The following is an 18047-nucleotide window of genomic DNA, read 5'->3' as shown; positions in this document are numbered from 1 at the left end:
TCTGCATAAAAGCAGGGTCCTGAGGACTGGAAGAGCATGACGTCGCCACTGGAACTACGGAACCGAAGGGGAGAGAAGCCACAGACGTCTTCAGCATCTACACCACCGGTGAAGCCCTGCCGGATCGTCTCACCACTTTCTTCCACACGACGAGAGGAGATCTTCAGCGAAAGAGCCTCCTTCCCTTGAGCTGGTGGGGTCAATCAGTTCACCTATCGCTACCTCGGACCTGCCTTGGTCAAAACACCAGTGCCCTGCACTTGGAGACCGGATAGCCAGGCAGCCATCGACCCGGACCACGATTAAAAAGAGCGTACATTTTTAAACTTTGTTTGGCAGCACCGCGGCTGGTTTCATACCTGGGTAGTGCAGCGACTCAAACCTTCCTCCACGACGATACTCTCTCTTCCTCTGTTGGACCCCTCGACCTGCAGGAACTACCAGGAACAACCGCCACCGCAGGAGCCACTTCTTCACGTTTAAGGTACATTGTTTCGCCAGGCTGCCCTTTCTCTGTTGTAGCCCTAAAGGTGTTTTAAATCCTTTAACTATTTGTGGGGTCGGCCACCCTCTCTCTTAACATTGTCTTTCGCCTCGCATCTACCTCTTCAATATTTTTCTACTAAACACTTGACTGCAGCTACAAGAAAATGTTTGCTCCTAAACTCTTGGTCCTGTACCACTGACTCTGGCTCAGGCCCATTGACTCTGGCTGATTTGTTAGATCTGCTCTCACTAGATTGCTTTTCAATGAGAAATGTGTTGATGGACCTAAATCTTCTAAACCCCTCTTCCTTCCTACTGTTTTAACTTCTGGAGTGCCATTTTTTTCAGTTTTCATTCACTTATCTTTTGGCTAAAGTGTGACAAAACTTCAGGGAAGTGTTGCTAGGGGGTGTCTGAAGATATTTCGGTTTAACTTGTGCTTTAGCAATTCAACGAAAGGGAGGGAGAGTGCCATTTGTAGTTGGTTGTCACTGTGCCGTTTTGCTCAGTTTTCACTTTAGCGCAAACTTGTCTACAATTGAATAGGGAATTGTATATGCTTTTGCTTGACTAAATTTAACTAACTTTATCAACTGTGATCTATGTGTTGAAATTAGATGCGTATAGAATAAATATATTCTCTTTTTGACACAAAGCTTTGGTCAGTGTTTCCTTGATCCATAGTACTGTACTGCCTATTGTGTAAACCCTGAATAGACATATCTCAAGAGGGAGATGAGCAGTGAGTGCTCAGCCACAGCTACCAACTAAATCTTTGTGGTACGGACTGATACCAAAGGGGATTTATTCCTCTCTCCTGTGGTCCTAATCTGGTGTAGTGCTCCCTAAGGGAACTGCACTGGATTCTGCCTAACACCCGTCATCTTCTCCTTCGGTGTCTCACACCATTTCTACGCTGATGACACCCAACTCTTCCTCTCCTTCTCTTTCTTCACCTCCGACATCCACCTTAAGCTCTCTTAATCTTGGATGTCCTCTCACTTTCTAACCCTCAATACGGACAAAAGAGAAGTCCTTTTCTTCCCTGCTAACACACATCCTCCTCCCTCCCCCCATCATCTATTACCCCCCATCTCTCCCCATGCCTGCAATCTTGGCCTCCACATTGTTCTAATCTCACCCTCTCCCACCATATCTCTCTCGCTGCCAGATCTTGCCGCTTCCACATTTATAACATCTGTAAAATTCGTCCCTTCCTAACCTTCCATGCTGCTAAACTCCTTAGTTTCCTCCCTCGTCTTCTCTAGACTCTCCTACTGCTGCACTCTCCTTTTTGGTCACCCTTCTGTTCACTTAACCCCCTTAAATCTATCTACCACTCTGCTATCCTCTCCCTCTTTCTTCTTTCACCATATGATTCCATCTCCTCTTCTCTCTCCTCCTTAGGTTGGCTCCCCTTTCACTCCCAGCTCAAATTTAATTTTCTCTGTCGTTTTCAAATCCCTCTATGGTCTTGCTCCACCCTATCTTTCCTCTCTCCTCACTTTCTACACCCCTTCTTGACCCCTCCGCTCTGCCGAACTTTTCCTGCTTGCTCCTCTTCCATCACCCTGTGCCCCATCCTGCTTCCGTTCCTTCCAACTTCTTGCTCCTTTCTATTGGAACAGTCTCCCTCTCCCTATCTGCTCTCCGCCTATCATTCTTTCTGCACGTCTCTAAAATCCCATCTCCTCCAATCCCCTCTCTGACATCTTCTGCTACCTCTCTTGATCCTACCTCCCATCCTAACTCCTTGTTGCCTCTCTCACTACTGTCTTACACCACTCATGTTACACCACAGCATTCAAGTAAACTGTTGTAAATTGTTGCATTTATTGCTTTCTGTTAGTGGATTCACATGTTTTACAATGCTTATAGTATTCTCTTTGCTCCTCGCGTAAAGCGCTTTGGCGTAAAGCGCTATATAAAAAAGATTTAATAAATACAATAAAATAAAATATTAGACTTCAAGACAAGATCATTTGTTATACTTTCATGTGCTCTGCTTTTTCTCTTTGCTTACCAACCTTATTACCACTCTTTTTTTCAGATCCGTCATGAAGTAAGCTTTAAGAGCATGACCCACAAGCTGTGTAGTGACCATTGTTTTAATCGATACAGAATGGCAAACGGCTTAATAATGAATTGCTGTGAGCAGTGTGGCGAGTATTTGCCGAGTAAAGGCGCTGGAAACAATTTCCTTATAATTGATGGTGCACAGAAAAGGTTCTGTAGTCAAGCTTGTGTCAGCGATTTTAAGCAGGTGAACAATTATTTTTGAATTTATTAAGTTTGCTTTTGTTGTTGACAAAACTGGTGGTATGTTATGTATTGTTATAACTCCTGAGCCAAGACGTCTCCATTATATTGTCTTTACGATATTTGTATATGTTGTATCTAAAACAACCCATCTGAATAATATGCTCTATCTGAACTCAACTCAGCCTCATTGCTGGAAGCAATGAATATCCACTGTCCATCTCGAATTTAAGCTAGGAGTCATTCTCCTTTTGTAGGCCATATTAGTCCTGTTCAGCATAAGTTATTTGAATAAGTTCTTTTCCATCTAATTACTTGAATTTTCAGGTGTAGCGTGTCCAGAAGCTGTAGAATGTATTCATGTTTCTACTTTTTTTCAAGCATGTAAGCGTTTTTCGCTGTGAATTAATATTTTACTATTGAGTAGCTGGGTTATATTTATATATTTGTTTTCATTCTAGTATATGATGCCAGTGGGACCTTTCAGACTTTCACGTAACTGGTAACTGTTCAGATAACATATTCTGCCTCCGTGTGATATGCTCGTCTTCAGCAGCTGGCAGCAGGACATCCATAGAGCATGGAGCCTTTGTCTTAATGTCGAGTAGTGCTCCTAACTACCATTTTGTTTGAATAAGAAACACGTGTTCTGATGGCTCTGAAATGCTCAATGCCTTCTACATAGACCACACTATAACCAGGCTAAGACGTGCATGGGCAATCGCCTGTGGGGGGATTAAGAATTAATGAAGGAATTATATCAGTAGCAGATAACCCTTGCCCCAAGAGGATTCCTGAAATTATTAATGCATATGGTCCGTAAACAGACCCATTTTCATTGATCTGTTATGTGCCATTCAAACCACATGCACAACCTGGTGAGCGGCAGAACATTTTTTACATTGTATTCTATCACAGAATCCCTCAACTGTTTTTCGTATCAAACTTTGTTGATGTACTACTCCAAAGCTCTCCCTCCCCCCCATTACATAGTTCTCTCTCAATTTTTTTATCCAAATATTTTTACATGTCTTATGGTGGAATCATTTACAGCATATGTTAGCTTGAATAGTACCCTTTTTGTTGAAAGTTTTTCTTGGGTTACAGTTTGTTTCCAAAGACTCATTATTGCCCCAATTGTTCATGTACATTTACGCAGCCTCTTCATTTTGTCTAACATGTGGCCTGTTAAATCGATTTTTACATGTTTCTGCTTTATAAATTGGACCATGCTTTGTCCAAAGAACAGCATACAATTCATTAATTGCACGCACACCATATATTCCATAACCTGTTTTTACAGTGGCTGTAGACTAATAATTATTTTAGTATTGCATTTTATGAAAACCTAATCACTGGGGCACTTGCAAACATTTGCTAATGAATGGCCCACGGTCTTTAAATAGTGTTTGATTTTACACATTTTAGTACAATGTTTAAATTGTGTTCAACCGTGTTGGATACAAGTCAAATTTGGCTTATTTATCTCATTGGGTAAATAATATAGGTTGATTCTTTATATACCGGAAATTCGAGGGAATTGCTCATGTTTTTGTTGATTTTAATTTCTGTATCACATATAACCAGACACATGTTTTCACTGAGTTAGTTCTGTTACTATGTTTATTTCTAATTGTTTAAGAAACTGCATTAATCGTTGCGATTGTAATTTACGTTTGGTCGTTTGTGAAAGTCACTCAGAAGTGTTTAGATCATTTATACATTGTACGCTTTGTATTATGTCACCGTAGCATTGGGGTTTCTTTGTTTTGGCATCTTTTACTTTTATCAAATAAACCTTTACATTGTTTCATGTTTGAGTCCTTCATATACTGATTTGCTGACAATCAAGCTTACTTTTTTCATGATTTACTGTTTTAAAATGTTTGGTCATTGCTGTTTACGCAACTCTACCTTATAATTGGAACATTTATGTACAGGTTCTACACTTGCATCAAAAGGAAAATGGCACACAAACCATGACACAGAAGCTTAGATCGACTTTGTGCGAAACTTTAACCATATTTCTGGACATTTTCTAGCCATTTTACTTTCATGCTCATTTGTTCTTTGGGCAATTTTTTTACGCGTTCTGTTGTCGGACAGCAATGTAATTTTTTCACTGAATAGATCATATGACATTAGATGCTGAAAAAGGTTAAAATAGCAACAAATGTTAGCATTTCAGCAAGAAAACATGCATTCAAATGTGAGCATTAAAGAACTTAAATAATGATCCACTCGGTCAATTAAAAGAATCAGTATTGCTTTTGATCTTCATTACTGTGGTACTTCATCATAGACTTCTAAGTCAGCTGGTGGACCATGTAGCTGCTTACTATTTAAGCTTGATGTGCTTCTATGTACTGTTTTGTAAGGTAAAAGAATGTGAATTAGACTAGATCAATTTACGATGTGGACCTGAGTGGTTAACAAATTTAATTTAGCTTGTTGTGGCATTCCTGAAAGATTATGCTTGAAACAAGGATCCGTTCAAGCTTCCTTGTTTCATGATGAATTGCAAATTTGTGTTGGACAAATGAAAATGTTGCCGCTTATTCTTATGTTCTGTTGACGTTCCTCCATACTTTGGGGCTTCTCCTGCCAGTCCTGTCCCAAAGCTTGTGTGACAAGATCCCATTCTCGCTTGTTCGCTGTGACATTTTCTCACATTTTTGCTCAACATGCGTTGCTTCGTCATCTGGCTATCTTCACCTATGGCGGTCAGTGTGACTTTCACTTTCTTCACATCAGCGCTGGTCAGTTCCTACACAAATGTTACTTCTTACCACACAGTCTTCGCTGCAGTCTTACTCCCTTTTGCTTTATATGGACCACTGAATGAACTGACCCTTTTGGTAGCTGGCATAATTTGCCTGGTGGGCTAGACCAGTCTCCGGCTCACTATTCTGGGACTGCTTCTTCTGACTACTCCAGTTGTATTCCTGCTGCCCTTTCTTTGTCTCCCCAGGCCTTGCTTCATATGACCTAGTTCATCAACGTCCTCCACTCTTTTGACCCACCAGCGCCTCGGCTTTCTGCAATGGGCCTGGACCCTCTCGAGAGATACGGGATGGTACTGGGATGTACGATCCAGAAGAGATTCCTGCATCTGCCAGGGCATTCTATGACAAGATGATCTACAAAAAACAGAAGAGCAGGGGTCACACTTGTAAATTATTGTGTAGTGAGTGGATATTTCAGGGGTAGGTGCTTCAAAGCAGTGTCCACTATGTGATGTGAGATAACTGCTTATGTCTTGCAGGGATAAACAAAACTGGTGTGCTAATTTGAAAGATTGCTTATCGCTGCCATATATTGTTTTGTTGAGGAATAGGCCTGCGTCATAGGCAAGATCGTTTGAAGACCAGTGACAAAGCTGTGATCAGAGTCTTCATTTAAAGTCTATTAAGCTTGAAATGATGGATTACCCAAGTCGCTTTGCCAAGTAATGGGCTGCTGGCTACGAGAGGCACTTATTTCAATGCAAAAATACACCCCTTTAGGGATCAAGATTTCCCCAGTACATTTAATTTTATACGAAGATAGCAACGTTTAGATATGTCCTTGCGTGGGCAAACTGACAGAATTCTCAGGCCTGTTGTCACAGATGGCTTGAATAATTCCATCATCTCTGGGGAAAACGGTTCAAGGTTTCTTATTTGGGATTTCTGAGACCGCAGGGTGATCATCGTCCTCTACCTTCCGTGGTCTTCCCCACCCAAACACAGGTTCTCCTATTCACCAATGGTGTAATGTAATTTGTGATCGGTAACCCCTTCTGGCTAAGCTATCCTGCTCTATTTGTGAGGGCCTGAAGGTTGTAGCCTTATTTATCTTACTCCCTCCCATGCTTTCTAAGTAGCCCCCATTCTCCAGCATGGGGTCTGGCATGGATTCACATGCATGTGATTATTCCCCACCGTCAGGCCGGGGAATCATCGGTAAGAAAAGAAAGCTGTCTTGCTTTAAGAGCTTGAAAACTGCTTTTCTCCCATTATCCACTCACTGGAGACTGGGTCATACTGCACCCATCCATTGACAACCGTCTCCCTGAGTCCCGCCCCCAGTGGCCATCTTCAGATTTTTACCTCATATTTCGGTGCAGGGAGTCCTCGTGGGTTGCTGTTGGAGCTATTTTTCATAATTGCTTTCCAGTGGAAAAAATGTCCTATTTATGTCCTAAATCTCATCCGCTGACACATAGTCCGTACTGGTAGCAGCGATCCATTGTCGGTGAACAACAACTACAAAGTCAGATCTTCATGTCAAGTATTGGAAGGCCTAGTGATGCCTACTTCACGCCTTGCCCTGTCTGAGGAAGGCAAGAGGAGTCTGTTTAGGCTCTGCTCCAGGTGTAGTTTGAGGAACATCTGCATGGAGGAGAGGCACACGAGGTGCCACTATTGTCTGCATCCCGACCATGAGGAAGACCAATGTGACATCTGCTGAAGTTTCCCTGCCAAGACTGAGACAGTTACTGACGGTTGGTGGCCTGGCTGAAGGAAGGGCCCCTGACGTGGCCTCTGGGCATGCTCCGGCAGATCCCAGATTCAGTTGACCTCTGGAGCACTCTCCCTCAGGTAAGAGGTTGAGATCGGCAGATGATGTATGCCTTAGGCCAAACATCATGCGGTTGAGCCAACTGGAGATGATGCGGGTCCTAGTTCGGGGCACCCGCCCTGTCCTTGACAATGCCCGTCCATGGTAAGCTTGCCGGTGGGTGGTGTATCGTCTGTGAGACCATTGCAACATGGCCCTTGGAAGGATGAACCAAGAAAGCATTCCCGTAAGGAGGCCACATCAAGCTCCTAGTCGAGGTCTAGTCCACAATTTCATCGGCTGTGATCCCGCACAAGCAGAGACCCCCATCGACGATGTGTTCAACCATGACTTTGATGACCAGGCTCCAATCGACGGTTGCCCCCTTGACGACTGTGGGTGGCACATCTCCGACCATGTCGGCCGCACCGTCGGCGGCCCAGTCCATGACCAGGGAGAAATCAGGTTATCGCTGCCCCCAAGGCCCATGACCACTCCAACCACGACTACTGCCTCGTCAACTACCACTACTCAGTCGGTAAAGGCACCAGTGGTGTCTTCCGCTTTGAAGGATGCAGCAAGACCAAAGGATCTGCCATTACCAATGGATGATAACTGGGGCCTGGGGTCGGGTATGGTTGCGAGGATGTCTCGAGCGGCCTGATCATGGCGATCTACACAATTTCTGAGGAGGAAACATTGCAGGAATGCCTGAACACTGGTGGGAACTGCCCGATAGGCATAGAATCACCAAAACATACTAGTTCAGTGAGACATTTTAGTCCTCCCCCTGTGCTCCCGCTGGTGTCCCCCTTCCACCCTCCACAGGCCACTCCCGCAGGCCTCTAGATACAGGTCTCATAATTTCACTGTGCTGAGTTCTCTGGCCTCGGAGTTGCACCAGCGGCTGCCAACAACAGCAGTCCAGTCTGGGAGCAAAACCTGGTACAGCCATCCAAGGCCTTCCCACAGGCATTGCTCGGTTACCCTGAGGCAACAGCCAACGCCTTTTCCAGCACCACCAGCAGGGGACGCACCGCAGACTGATATTGCAACGGCACTGATATCGGCACCACAGACGTGGATTAGTTTGATGACTTCATTCCAGAGGATGAGGACCCAAAAGGTGTCTGATACCCCCAGGGCTTCTCCCCCAGATGAGGTGGGGTTGTTACACTACATGATGGCAAAGGCATCTACCCTCTTCAACGGAACACCTGAGGAAAAGATAAAGGAGGGTTTCCTTTAAGATAGACCCACATCGGCCAGAAAGACGATATTGTCTGTTCCTTTACATGACGAGGTGTGGGACGAAGGGCTCACGCTAACGAAGATCACAAGCTCTGCACCAGGAAAACTTGACGGGCCCGACAAAATACTGGGTGCCAGATTCAGCCCCCAAATGTCTCAGATCACAGCCATTACTGGATTCTGTGGTCTCAGCCACAGCAAGCAAATAGTCTGAAAATCCATCCTCCCAGTCTATGGTTCCGCCAGACCAAGAATGAAAGAAGCTGGATGCAATGGGGAAGCGGGTTGTATACACTGCAGCATCAACCGTCGAGGCCGCCAATGCTCTGGCCGTTCTAGCCCGGTATGATACGGAGTTGTGGTTCATGCTGGGCCCATCCTAGATTTCTTGCCAGATGACAAGACAGAGGCTTTCGCCTTTTTTGAGGAAGGAGAGGTGGCCTCCGACCCCGCAGGTTTTTGTCAAATGGGTAATGGTGTGGCAATCGCGCGCCAAGCCTGGCTGAATGCCACCAATTTTAGACCCCTCGTCCAGGCCAAGGTCGTCGATATGCTCTTTGACAGGGACAACGTCTTCGGGAAGGTAGTAGATGAGACGCTGCAGGTGATAAAGACAGACACATACACAGAGACAGCAAGATCCCTAGGGACCCTGCAACAACGTTGGTCCTCTTCCTTTCGATCTTCAAGGGGAAAGTTGAGCAGATCTTCCAGAGGATACGCATCTACCTTTTACCGTCGGCCCTCCCGCTCCAAGGCGCTGGACGCATCCAGAGGTTGGTCGCAAGCCTTCGGAGGAGGGTTGCAGCATAGTGTACACTCCCAAAGTAAGACGCAATCACCTAAGCAAGCCTGACTCAGTCCAAGGCCGGGACCATCCCCTTTTGCACCCTGGCGGGGTGGGGGGCTCTATCAAATTTCATCGATGTGTGGGAAGATATCACCACCGATGAATGGGTTCTGGACATACTTCTTCAGGAACACACCCTAGAGTTCGAACCCTGGTTACCTCGTATTCCCCCGGTCACAAGGAAGGAGCTACACATGGCCCAGCTGCTACAAAAAGTGCAAGCCATGCTGGCAAAAGGGGCAGTAGAACCAGTCTTTCGGAGCCTCCAGGATATACTACGGATACCTTCTGGTCCGATTGAAATCAGGAGGGTGGCGCCCGATCCTGGAATTGACGCCTCACTAAGATCCCAAAAGTCCAGGATGGTCACGTTGCAGAAAATGCTCGGCCAACTGGAGTGAGGGGATCACATGACTGCTCTGGACTTGAAGGATGCCTACTCTGACGTCCCCATGCACCCGAGGCATCGAAAGTTCCTGCATTTTGTAGTTCTGGGTCGTCACTATCCGTTCAAAGCTCTGTCCTTCAGCCTAAAACCGGCACCAAAAGTTTTCACAAAATGCATGGCCCTAGTGGCGCCTCATCTACGTCTGAAGGGCATACACGTATGCCCTTACCTGGACGACTGGCTCATCGGGTTGTCTTCTCGGGATACAGCACACAGAAGAGACCAAACGCCTACTGACTCAGATTCGCCATTTAATTATTGAAAATCCTGCATAGTGCCATTGCAGGTCGCTCTGTTTGTGTGCCTGCCTCAACACAGTGGCATCCTTGGCTACCCCTCGGAGGAGAGGTTGGTTGCCATCCTGGGCAAGGTACATCGGCTGTCCACGGTGCGATCCGCAACCATCCTAGCAATCAATTCACTACTAGGTATGATGTCCTCTTACATCTACCTGGTCCCATTCTGCAGGCTGCAGATGAGGCTGCTTCAAGAGGGTCTGGACACCAGGTGGAGCCAAGTCACAGGGATGGACAGACTAAATTGCCCTCAACCTGGAATTCAGACAGTCCATACAATGGTGGGGAGTGCACTCGCACCTCTCATGGTTCCCCGTTTCAAGTCCCACCTTCCCAGGCTACAGTCACCACAGATGCTTCGCCGGATGGATGGGGGTGCTCACCCCGCAAGTCCCCCATGCCCAGGGGTCTCTGGCAGCCGGAAGAGAAGAATAGGCACATGTGTGTGCTGGTTACATACCGTATTATGGGCTTTCAAGTCATTCCAGCCTCTTCTGAGGGGCCTGGTAATAAGGATCTTCACAGACAAAACCACCACAATGTTCTACATCTGGAAGCGGGGCAGGACACATCCCCCTGCTCTTTCGCTACAGGCTCAGGCCCTGTGGCACTGGGCGATTCTGCAGGGCATGTGTCTTGTCCCGTTTCACTTGGCAGGCATCAAGAACACTGTAGCGGATGCCCTCAGCAGGGAGTTGCGGTCCTGCCATGAATGGGATATTCAACGAGAGCAGGTGGCTTTCCTCTAAAGCAAATGGGGCCGTCCCCAAATTGACCTCTTTGCCACAGCAGCAAATTCCAAATGCAACGAGTTTGCCAGCAGGTTTCCCGAGCCGAGGAGCCTAGGGGACGTTTTCTCGCTCAGATGGGAAGGGCTGTTTCTATATGCCTCCCCCCAATTCCACTGCGTGCTGTCAACACACTCAAACTCTGTCACTGCAAGATGATGCTCCTCACCCCAGTGTGGCCCCGCCAGATCTGGTACCTGGACCTGCTCCACTTATTGGTGGTTCCAGCCATCCGTTTGCCTCCTCGTACCAACCTCTCAGAGAAGGGGGCACCATTCTACATCACGACCCGGCATCATTGAACCTCACAGCTTGCTCCTGCAGCCCTAGAGTTTGGCCACTATGATCTTACTATGGAATGTAAGACGGTTCTTGCCAAGGCCAGGGTATCATCCTCACTGTCGTGCTACGGGCACAAGTTGAAGTGCTTCACAGTGTGGTGCAGGTCCCAGATGATCACGCCTCTGCGTGTCACGGCCCTGCAGCTCCTGCCATACCTGCTGTCGCTAGCCAAGACTGGATTGGCCCCCGCCTCCATCGTGCATCTGGCAGCTATATCACGATACACCTGCTCGCCGGGAAGACCATTTAATTCTTTGACAAGTCTGTGGGACCACAAGGATGAAGAGCCTCTTCAGATCCTTTCCAGCAGTGAACGCCGCTGCCCCAGCTTGGGAGCTAAATATCATCCTCGCCATGCTCATGGGGGCCACCATTCGTGCCATTGCATCATGCCACCCTGAAGTTTCTTTCTTGGAAAACAAAGTTCCTGGTAGCTATTACCTCGGCCAGGCGGGTTGGGGAGATTCAAACTCTCCTGCAAATGCCCATACCTGTAGTTTAATGCGGCAAGGGTGGCGCTTTGTATCCACCCTTCCTTTATGCCTAAGGTTCCGCCTGCATTCCACCTTAACAAACCCTTGATGCATTCAGTCTTCTTCCCGAATCCTGCTTCAGCTGTTGAACGGTCACTGCATATGCTGGACGTTGCTCTTGCCTTGAAGTTCTATGTGGCTCGCACAAAGGATTTTCGGAAGACTTGTTAACTTTTTGAACTTTGGTCTTGTGAATCGAGGAAATGCCCTGTCAAAGGCTTCCATATCCAGGCGACTCTCTGGCTGCATCATGCACTTTCATCGTTTGGCCAACAGACCATTTCCGGGCTGGCCTAGAGCTCAGTCCACCAAAACCACCAGAAACGACAGCGTTTCTCTCTGGGGTTCCCGTTCAGGGCTGCTACCTGCAGGTCAACACACACCTTCTCAAGGGTCTACTGTCTCGACCCGGGATTCCAGGGAGGAGTCCAGAGTCGGCCAAGTGGTGCTACACAACCTGTTTGCTTGAGGTGAGTCTGTTCCGGAGGTAACCAGGCATAAGATAAGCAGTGTCACAGAGAAATTTGCTATGCAATTCTGTAGGTTTGCTAATTAAATTGACACTTGTGTAGCAAAGCTAGCTATTTGTTAACCTGTTGAATGAAAGCACAGCTCTCCCTGCATTCTTCTCTTGCCTCCAGAGCTCTCTCCACCCTCTTTTCTCTGTTCAGTGCAAATTCCAAAGGGCTAAGGGAGAGAGCGTGTAGCAGTGATCCCCTTCACTCATGTGCCAAATGCCTGTGTGGGAATGGCGCACATGTTATCTTTTTCAAATAATTGCAAACCAGAAATAATCTGGATAAGTGTTAAGCTAACTGTATCCTGGTCTACCAAAGACCTGTATGGATTAGTTTTTATTTTTTTAATAAGGCTTTCAATTCCTTTTATAAAAATTGTATGGGTTTCATAATGCATATTTCCAGTATTGCTAGTGTAAAACACTGCATTGTCTCCGTGCTTTACAGTGAAGTGTATCTAAATCTGTGTCAACTAGATTTAATTTTGTTGGGGCAGATGCATTATATTGAAGAGTGGACACTTGTGAAAATGTACATGACCACGCGGCCAAATGCTTTGATGGCAAACCTAGTCCTGGGGCCTGATGGTTACATACATCTTGCAACTGGTGCTCAACCCATGAGCTGATCCCATGCTCCTTGACTGTCTATCTTACCATGATGCTTTGTCGTTACCCTGAAAGTGAGATGGCCGCAAACTACAATATTCTACCTAGTTTTCCCAGTTCAATGCCTGCTACGCAATCCACACTGCTTAATCTTTTACATAATGAATACACAAAGCTAACTTGATATTTACTTAAAGTAGCGATCAATATTTCATCCAGTCTGTACATCTACAGACTTACTGCAAAACTGTACACTGAAATTGTCCTCCACAGCGCACTTAGCTTCATGATTGCATTATATATTTGCACCTGCAGTAGAGAGAGCTGGCCAAACGGTTTTCAGATCCATGTTATCATATTTATTTGTGTCCATTCATCTAGCTAACCTTTTTACAGACACTCATCCAGGGCTCGCAAAGTATTTTCTCCCGCTCGCATAGTCGATTAGATTTTAAGAAGGGCCAGTACCATTTGCAGTGAATGTTGGAACTTTTATTTAAATGTTACTTTGTTTGAAGTACATGTCAAATACAAGTTTCACTGTGCATTTCTGGCCTCTGGGTGGCATCAATGTGTCAAACTAAAGTGAATTTGTGGTGACATGTACAATTTTACAGAACGTGCATTTAAATTTGTTGTCATCCATTGCCCATGGGTCTAGTTCATGTCTCTTCAGTCGAGTGGGTACACCAAGTTACTCAACTTGCTGGTCTCGTGGAATTTTAAAGAATTTGCAAGGCCTGACTTATCTCACCGTCTTACTTCAGTGGTACACAAAACTGCTGTATTGTTACTCATTTTATTTCCTGGGTACAGTTATCTTCTGGTGGCATTAAACACATTAGTACAACATTGCTAATCAAATGTGTGTGTTTGCTAATCAAGAACATTTAATTGGCAAACTTTGCTAATCCATTTTTGAAAACTAATTTATGTCTTGGTTAACTGTTTGTACTTCTGTTGAGCCTTGCCACCTCACGTTGTGTATGTGTGTTCTGGTGTATAATTTTATTCATGAGCATGTGAATCCATGCCAGACCCCATGCTGGAGAAGGAACAAGTAACTTACCTTTAACTGTTCTCCAGCATGGGTCTGGCATGGATTCACATGCAAACCCTCCCTCCTTCCCCGCTGTGCTCTTCTGGATTTATACTGGCACCTCACGATCTTTGAATCAGAAGATGGATGCCGGGGGCGGGACTCAGGGAGACTGTTGTCGGATGGGTGCAGTATGACCCAGTCTCTGGTGATTGGATAATACGAGAAAGGCAGTGTTCAAGCTTTTAAAGCAATACTGCTTTCTTTTGTTTAGAGTATTCCCAGCCTGAAGGCAAGGAATATTCATGAGCATGTGAATACATGCCAGACCCATGCTGGAGAACACCAGTTACTGGTAAGTAACTTGTTCCATCTCCGGTGCCCCACAATGTGACCAATGTTTCAAGAGTGCCTGTCCCCTCATGCACTCTTGCTTCCTATTGCCCCGCCTAAGGTCTCTTCCTTGTTCTCCTCTTTCTCCACTTCCAGTCTTCCTAGTCCCTCTCTCTAGCCTGTCACTACCATATCTCCTAGTGTGTCCTACCTGTCACTCCCCTTCTGACCCACGGTTTTCAGTCTTCACACGCCTCCCTTCTCTCTCTCTACACTGACACCTCCCATCTCTCTACTCTTCTCCCGCCTAACTCTCGACTCCCTTCTACACAATCTCCTCTTTCACTATCACTTCTCCCTTTCACTCCTCTCTCTCGCTCTACCAAGCTTACCTTTTGCAAAACTCTCACTTTACTATCTTCCGCACATTCTCGACCACTCACTTTTGACATACTCTCACAACCACAACATGTCACACTTTGTACAACTCTTATATCAAATAGTACCACCACAAATTAAACTCGCCTAAAAACCTTTCACTCTCTTATGCATGCAGGCTTTTGATACCCAGGACCCCCTGGTTCTCCGGCTCTTTCTTCCCATTGGTTCCATGCTCCACTTGTCTGTTCGGACTTATCTAATCCTGGGGGCCGGGTTATCATGATAGTTTTAATAACCCCTTTAAGCCTTGACCCCTTTTCAGTTGAAGGTGTTTGTGCAGTTTTAGTGGTCTGGGCAAGTTGGCTTTTTCATGGAATTAACCTTTTTACACAGTTCCATGAACAATTAACTGATATGCTGGAAAACAAGCACTCAGATCACCAGGTTTTTGCTGGTACTGTCAAACTTCCCCTCCCCCCCATTCACCCCTTCTTAAGCCTTTTCAGGGTGGAGCATCAGACTTGAGTCTGTCTATTTTTGGAGTTTCCATGAATTCAACCGGTGTAATAGGCACCCTGATGGATCCCCTACTTAAACCTAGGAGAGAAGCATGTTGGCACTGGTCCTAATGTTTAGTCTACCACTTCCCTTTCAACTGCAAACAAATGAAAAATTTGATTTGAGGGTTCTGTCCAATATCACCCTGGTGGGGGGGGTACAGGTTTGTACTTTCTGTAAGGGCCCTACTGATGGCTAGTAATGGCTCCCATATTCCCTTTAAGCCTCCTCACTCACCAAATTCTATCTACTTACCTTTTTCTAGATTTCAGAAAGCTGCTGGAGAGTAACACAGTACATTCACATAGTGCTATTCGGGAACTAAAATATATTAGCAAGCAGTGGTCGGCAGGGAGTCCCCAAATTCCACACACATTGGACCTTCGCTACAGCGCTAATTAGCAGTGGGGAAAGCTGACGCGCTTACAGGATACCGCTACAAGGTATGAACATTGTGAGTGATGGTTATGAAAGCTATCCAGGTTACAAGAGCCTGAGAAACACGAGCATACAAATACCATATGCAAGGGGTTTGAGAGAGATAAGAACATTGTGAATAGTGTCTGTGAGAGCTATTAAGGTTACGGGGAGCATGATAAACCTGACTGTATGATTATGTTTGGGAGAAAGAAAGGGACATGAACATTTTTAGTTGGAGCTGAGAAAGCCATGGAAGCAGTAAAAGTCTAACAAACCCTGGTGGGAATCCGCCCTACGTGAAATAACATGGATGAAACAAAAACAACCTATCTGAGGATGTCAGGACTTTGAGAGCGTGCCAACGCCTCGAAGGTGAAAGTGTTTATTTCCAAGCAATCCTAGAGGGATGGAAAGATTTGCACCATGTGGCGAGGTGGAGTAAGGAATCGGACACCAAGGCAGAGTTTTCCAAAACTACTTTTATTAAATAAGGAAAAGGGTGTCACTTTCCCTAGTTGTACAGGGATGCCCCTACCTATTCTAAGATGACTCTGGTGCACGTAGTCGGGGTGCAGTTCATAAGAAAAAAGTTGGTCTTCTGTCCAAACCCTACCACTAAGTTACAATATAAGGTCTCCCTTCTCCTGGCAAACTGGTTCAGTCTTTTTCAATCTTTTGCTTCAGATTCTGATTCAATAAAGGCCTCCGGGGAAGGGAAATGACTCCCTTGTCCTGACCCACCCAATAGTCCTCAATAGTCTCTATTATTCCTCCAACTGAGTTTTACAGGCTTGTTCCACAATTCAAATTGTTGTTCTTGACCTTTTCCCACACTGACAGCTCTCTAAACTCTAGTTGTATGTTGGTCTCTGCACTACTGTTAATGCAGTCACTTTGATGAGGGAGAGTACTCCTGAGGCCCTCTTGACTTTTATTAATTTAACTGTAACTAATTTGACGAGGGCGGTCACTGTTTCGCTCTTGACTTTGTCCGCTTTGCCAACTAATGCTGTAATAAGAGTGACTAATCCTGAGTTTTTTCTCTGTGGTTCCTCTTTTTGTCATGACTATGAGGGAGATTACTCCTGGGGGGTTCCTTTTTGGTTTAATTTAGTGTTACCACTGTAACATCGGAGAATACTCACAATTGCTGCTTCCCTGTGGTTTCTCTTAGTGTTACCTGGAAGGCATGGTATCAACCATAAGACACACAGGTGACCACAGTTCAAGGGTGTTTTATTGAACTTTCAGAAGGGTGAGATCAACGCCGATCTAAACCTAAATATTCGGATGGGAGCAAACTATCGGCTGTCTCGGGAGGATACCTCAGATGCAACGTTCTCGCTTTGAAAGCAAGACGACACGAAGCAACACAGGTTCGATCCCCGGGGCCGCGCTTCTCTGGGTATTAAGCGCATTATAAATAACCTATCATATCAAATAATAATGCAGTCTTAGTGGAGTCTTGTCAAATTAAAAAGGGCCTCTACTAAAAAAAAAAAAAACTATTGCCAATCCTTATCACTAATTTATAATATACGGTGGGTTGATATTCATGAAAAAGAAGTGTTCACAAAATGAGAAGTCAGGATGTTCGGGCCGTTGGCCTCGCTTGCCCACATTTTCAGTACGGGACAAGGCGATTCACTCGAGCAAAGCACACACTCTGGCTCTTGTGGCACAAGGATACAGTTCTGTTTTCACAGCTCAGGACCTCCTGTGTCCAAGTCTCTTTACTTCTCGCAAGTCTCTTTACTCAGATGGCCGGTATACAAAAACATGAAAACGTTCTTTTAAAATATTCAAGTGATGTGAGTCACTCTTCACCCTGGATCCCCCTTAGCCAGGCTCAGATCCCTTTCTTTCATTCAATTAGTATAACTCAGCCAGGCTCAGACCAATTTTGATGTACTTTAAACTATCGAAGACTTTCTAATGTGCACGGAATTGACCACTTCGATCTCAGTATTCCCTTTTCTCACACTGCGCCTCAGTTGGATACCTAAGAGAGACCTTCGAATGAGCGCCCACGTGGCACCAGACCACTCTGTGTATGGTATCTTGGGTTGCCCCCCAAAGTTCAATTACTACTTTGGTTCCAATTATACTTGCGTTGCTCATCGCCAACATCTCACACACTGTTCTCTTTGTACAATGTTGCCACTTGCAACCTTAGTTCAAAATACAAGCTTGTTTGATATCAGTTTCTCCAACTCACTGGCTGTGCTGTCTTTTCTGATGGTGCTTTGTTGTAAGCGCCAAGGACAGTACCACAGTGGCAATCGCTCCTCCCCCTCTTGGTTATCGACACAGGAGGGCCCCAGGTACCTCCAATACACTGCAGGTTTAGTCAGCCTTAGTTCCTGGTCTTCGGTTTCTTACTTTCCAAGGCTCT

General features: G+C 45.6%; 1 protein-coding gene across 5 annotated transcripts in view; it reads left to right on the top strand.

The window, feature by feature from the left end:
• The window catches only part of ZMYM2 (zinc finger MYM-type containing 2), a 2192903-nt gene that overhangs the window by 381068 nt on the left and 1793788 nt on the right, over positions 1-18047 (top strand). For all 5 annotated transcript variants that reach the window (XM_069640238.1, XM_069640242.1, XM_069640239.1 and 2 more), the window contains one exon: positions 2537-2749. In XM_069640238.1, coding sequence (XP_069496339.1) covers positions 2537-2749 — 213 coding nt within the window. The remainder of the gene's footprint in view (positions 1-2536; positions 2750-18047) is intronic.

The sequence above is a fragment of the Ambystoma mexicanum genome, chromosome 7q (genome assembly GCF_040938575.1).
Source record: "Ambystoma mexicanum isolate Mex_15411 chromosome 7q, UKY_AmexF1_1, whole genome shotgun sequence".
In the NCBI taxonomy this organism is placed as follows: domain Eukaryota; kingdom Metazoa; phylum Chordata; class Amphibia; order Caudata; family Ambystomatidae; genus Ambystoma; species Ambystoma mexicanum.
This window is presented reverse-complemented; position numbering and strand designations above follow the sequence as displayed.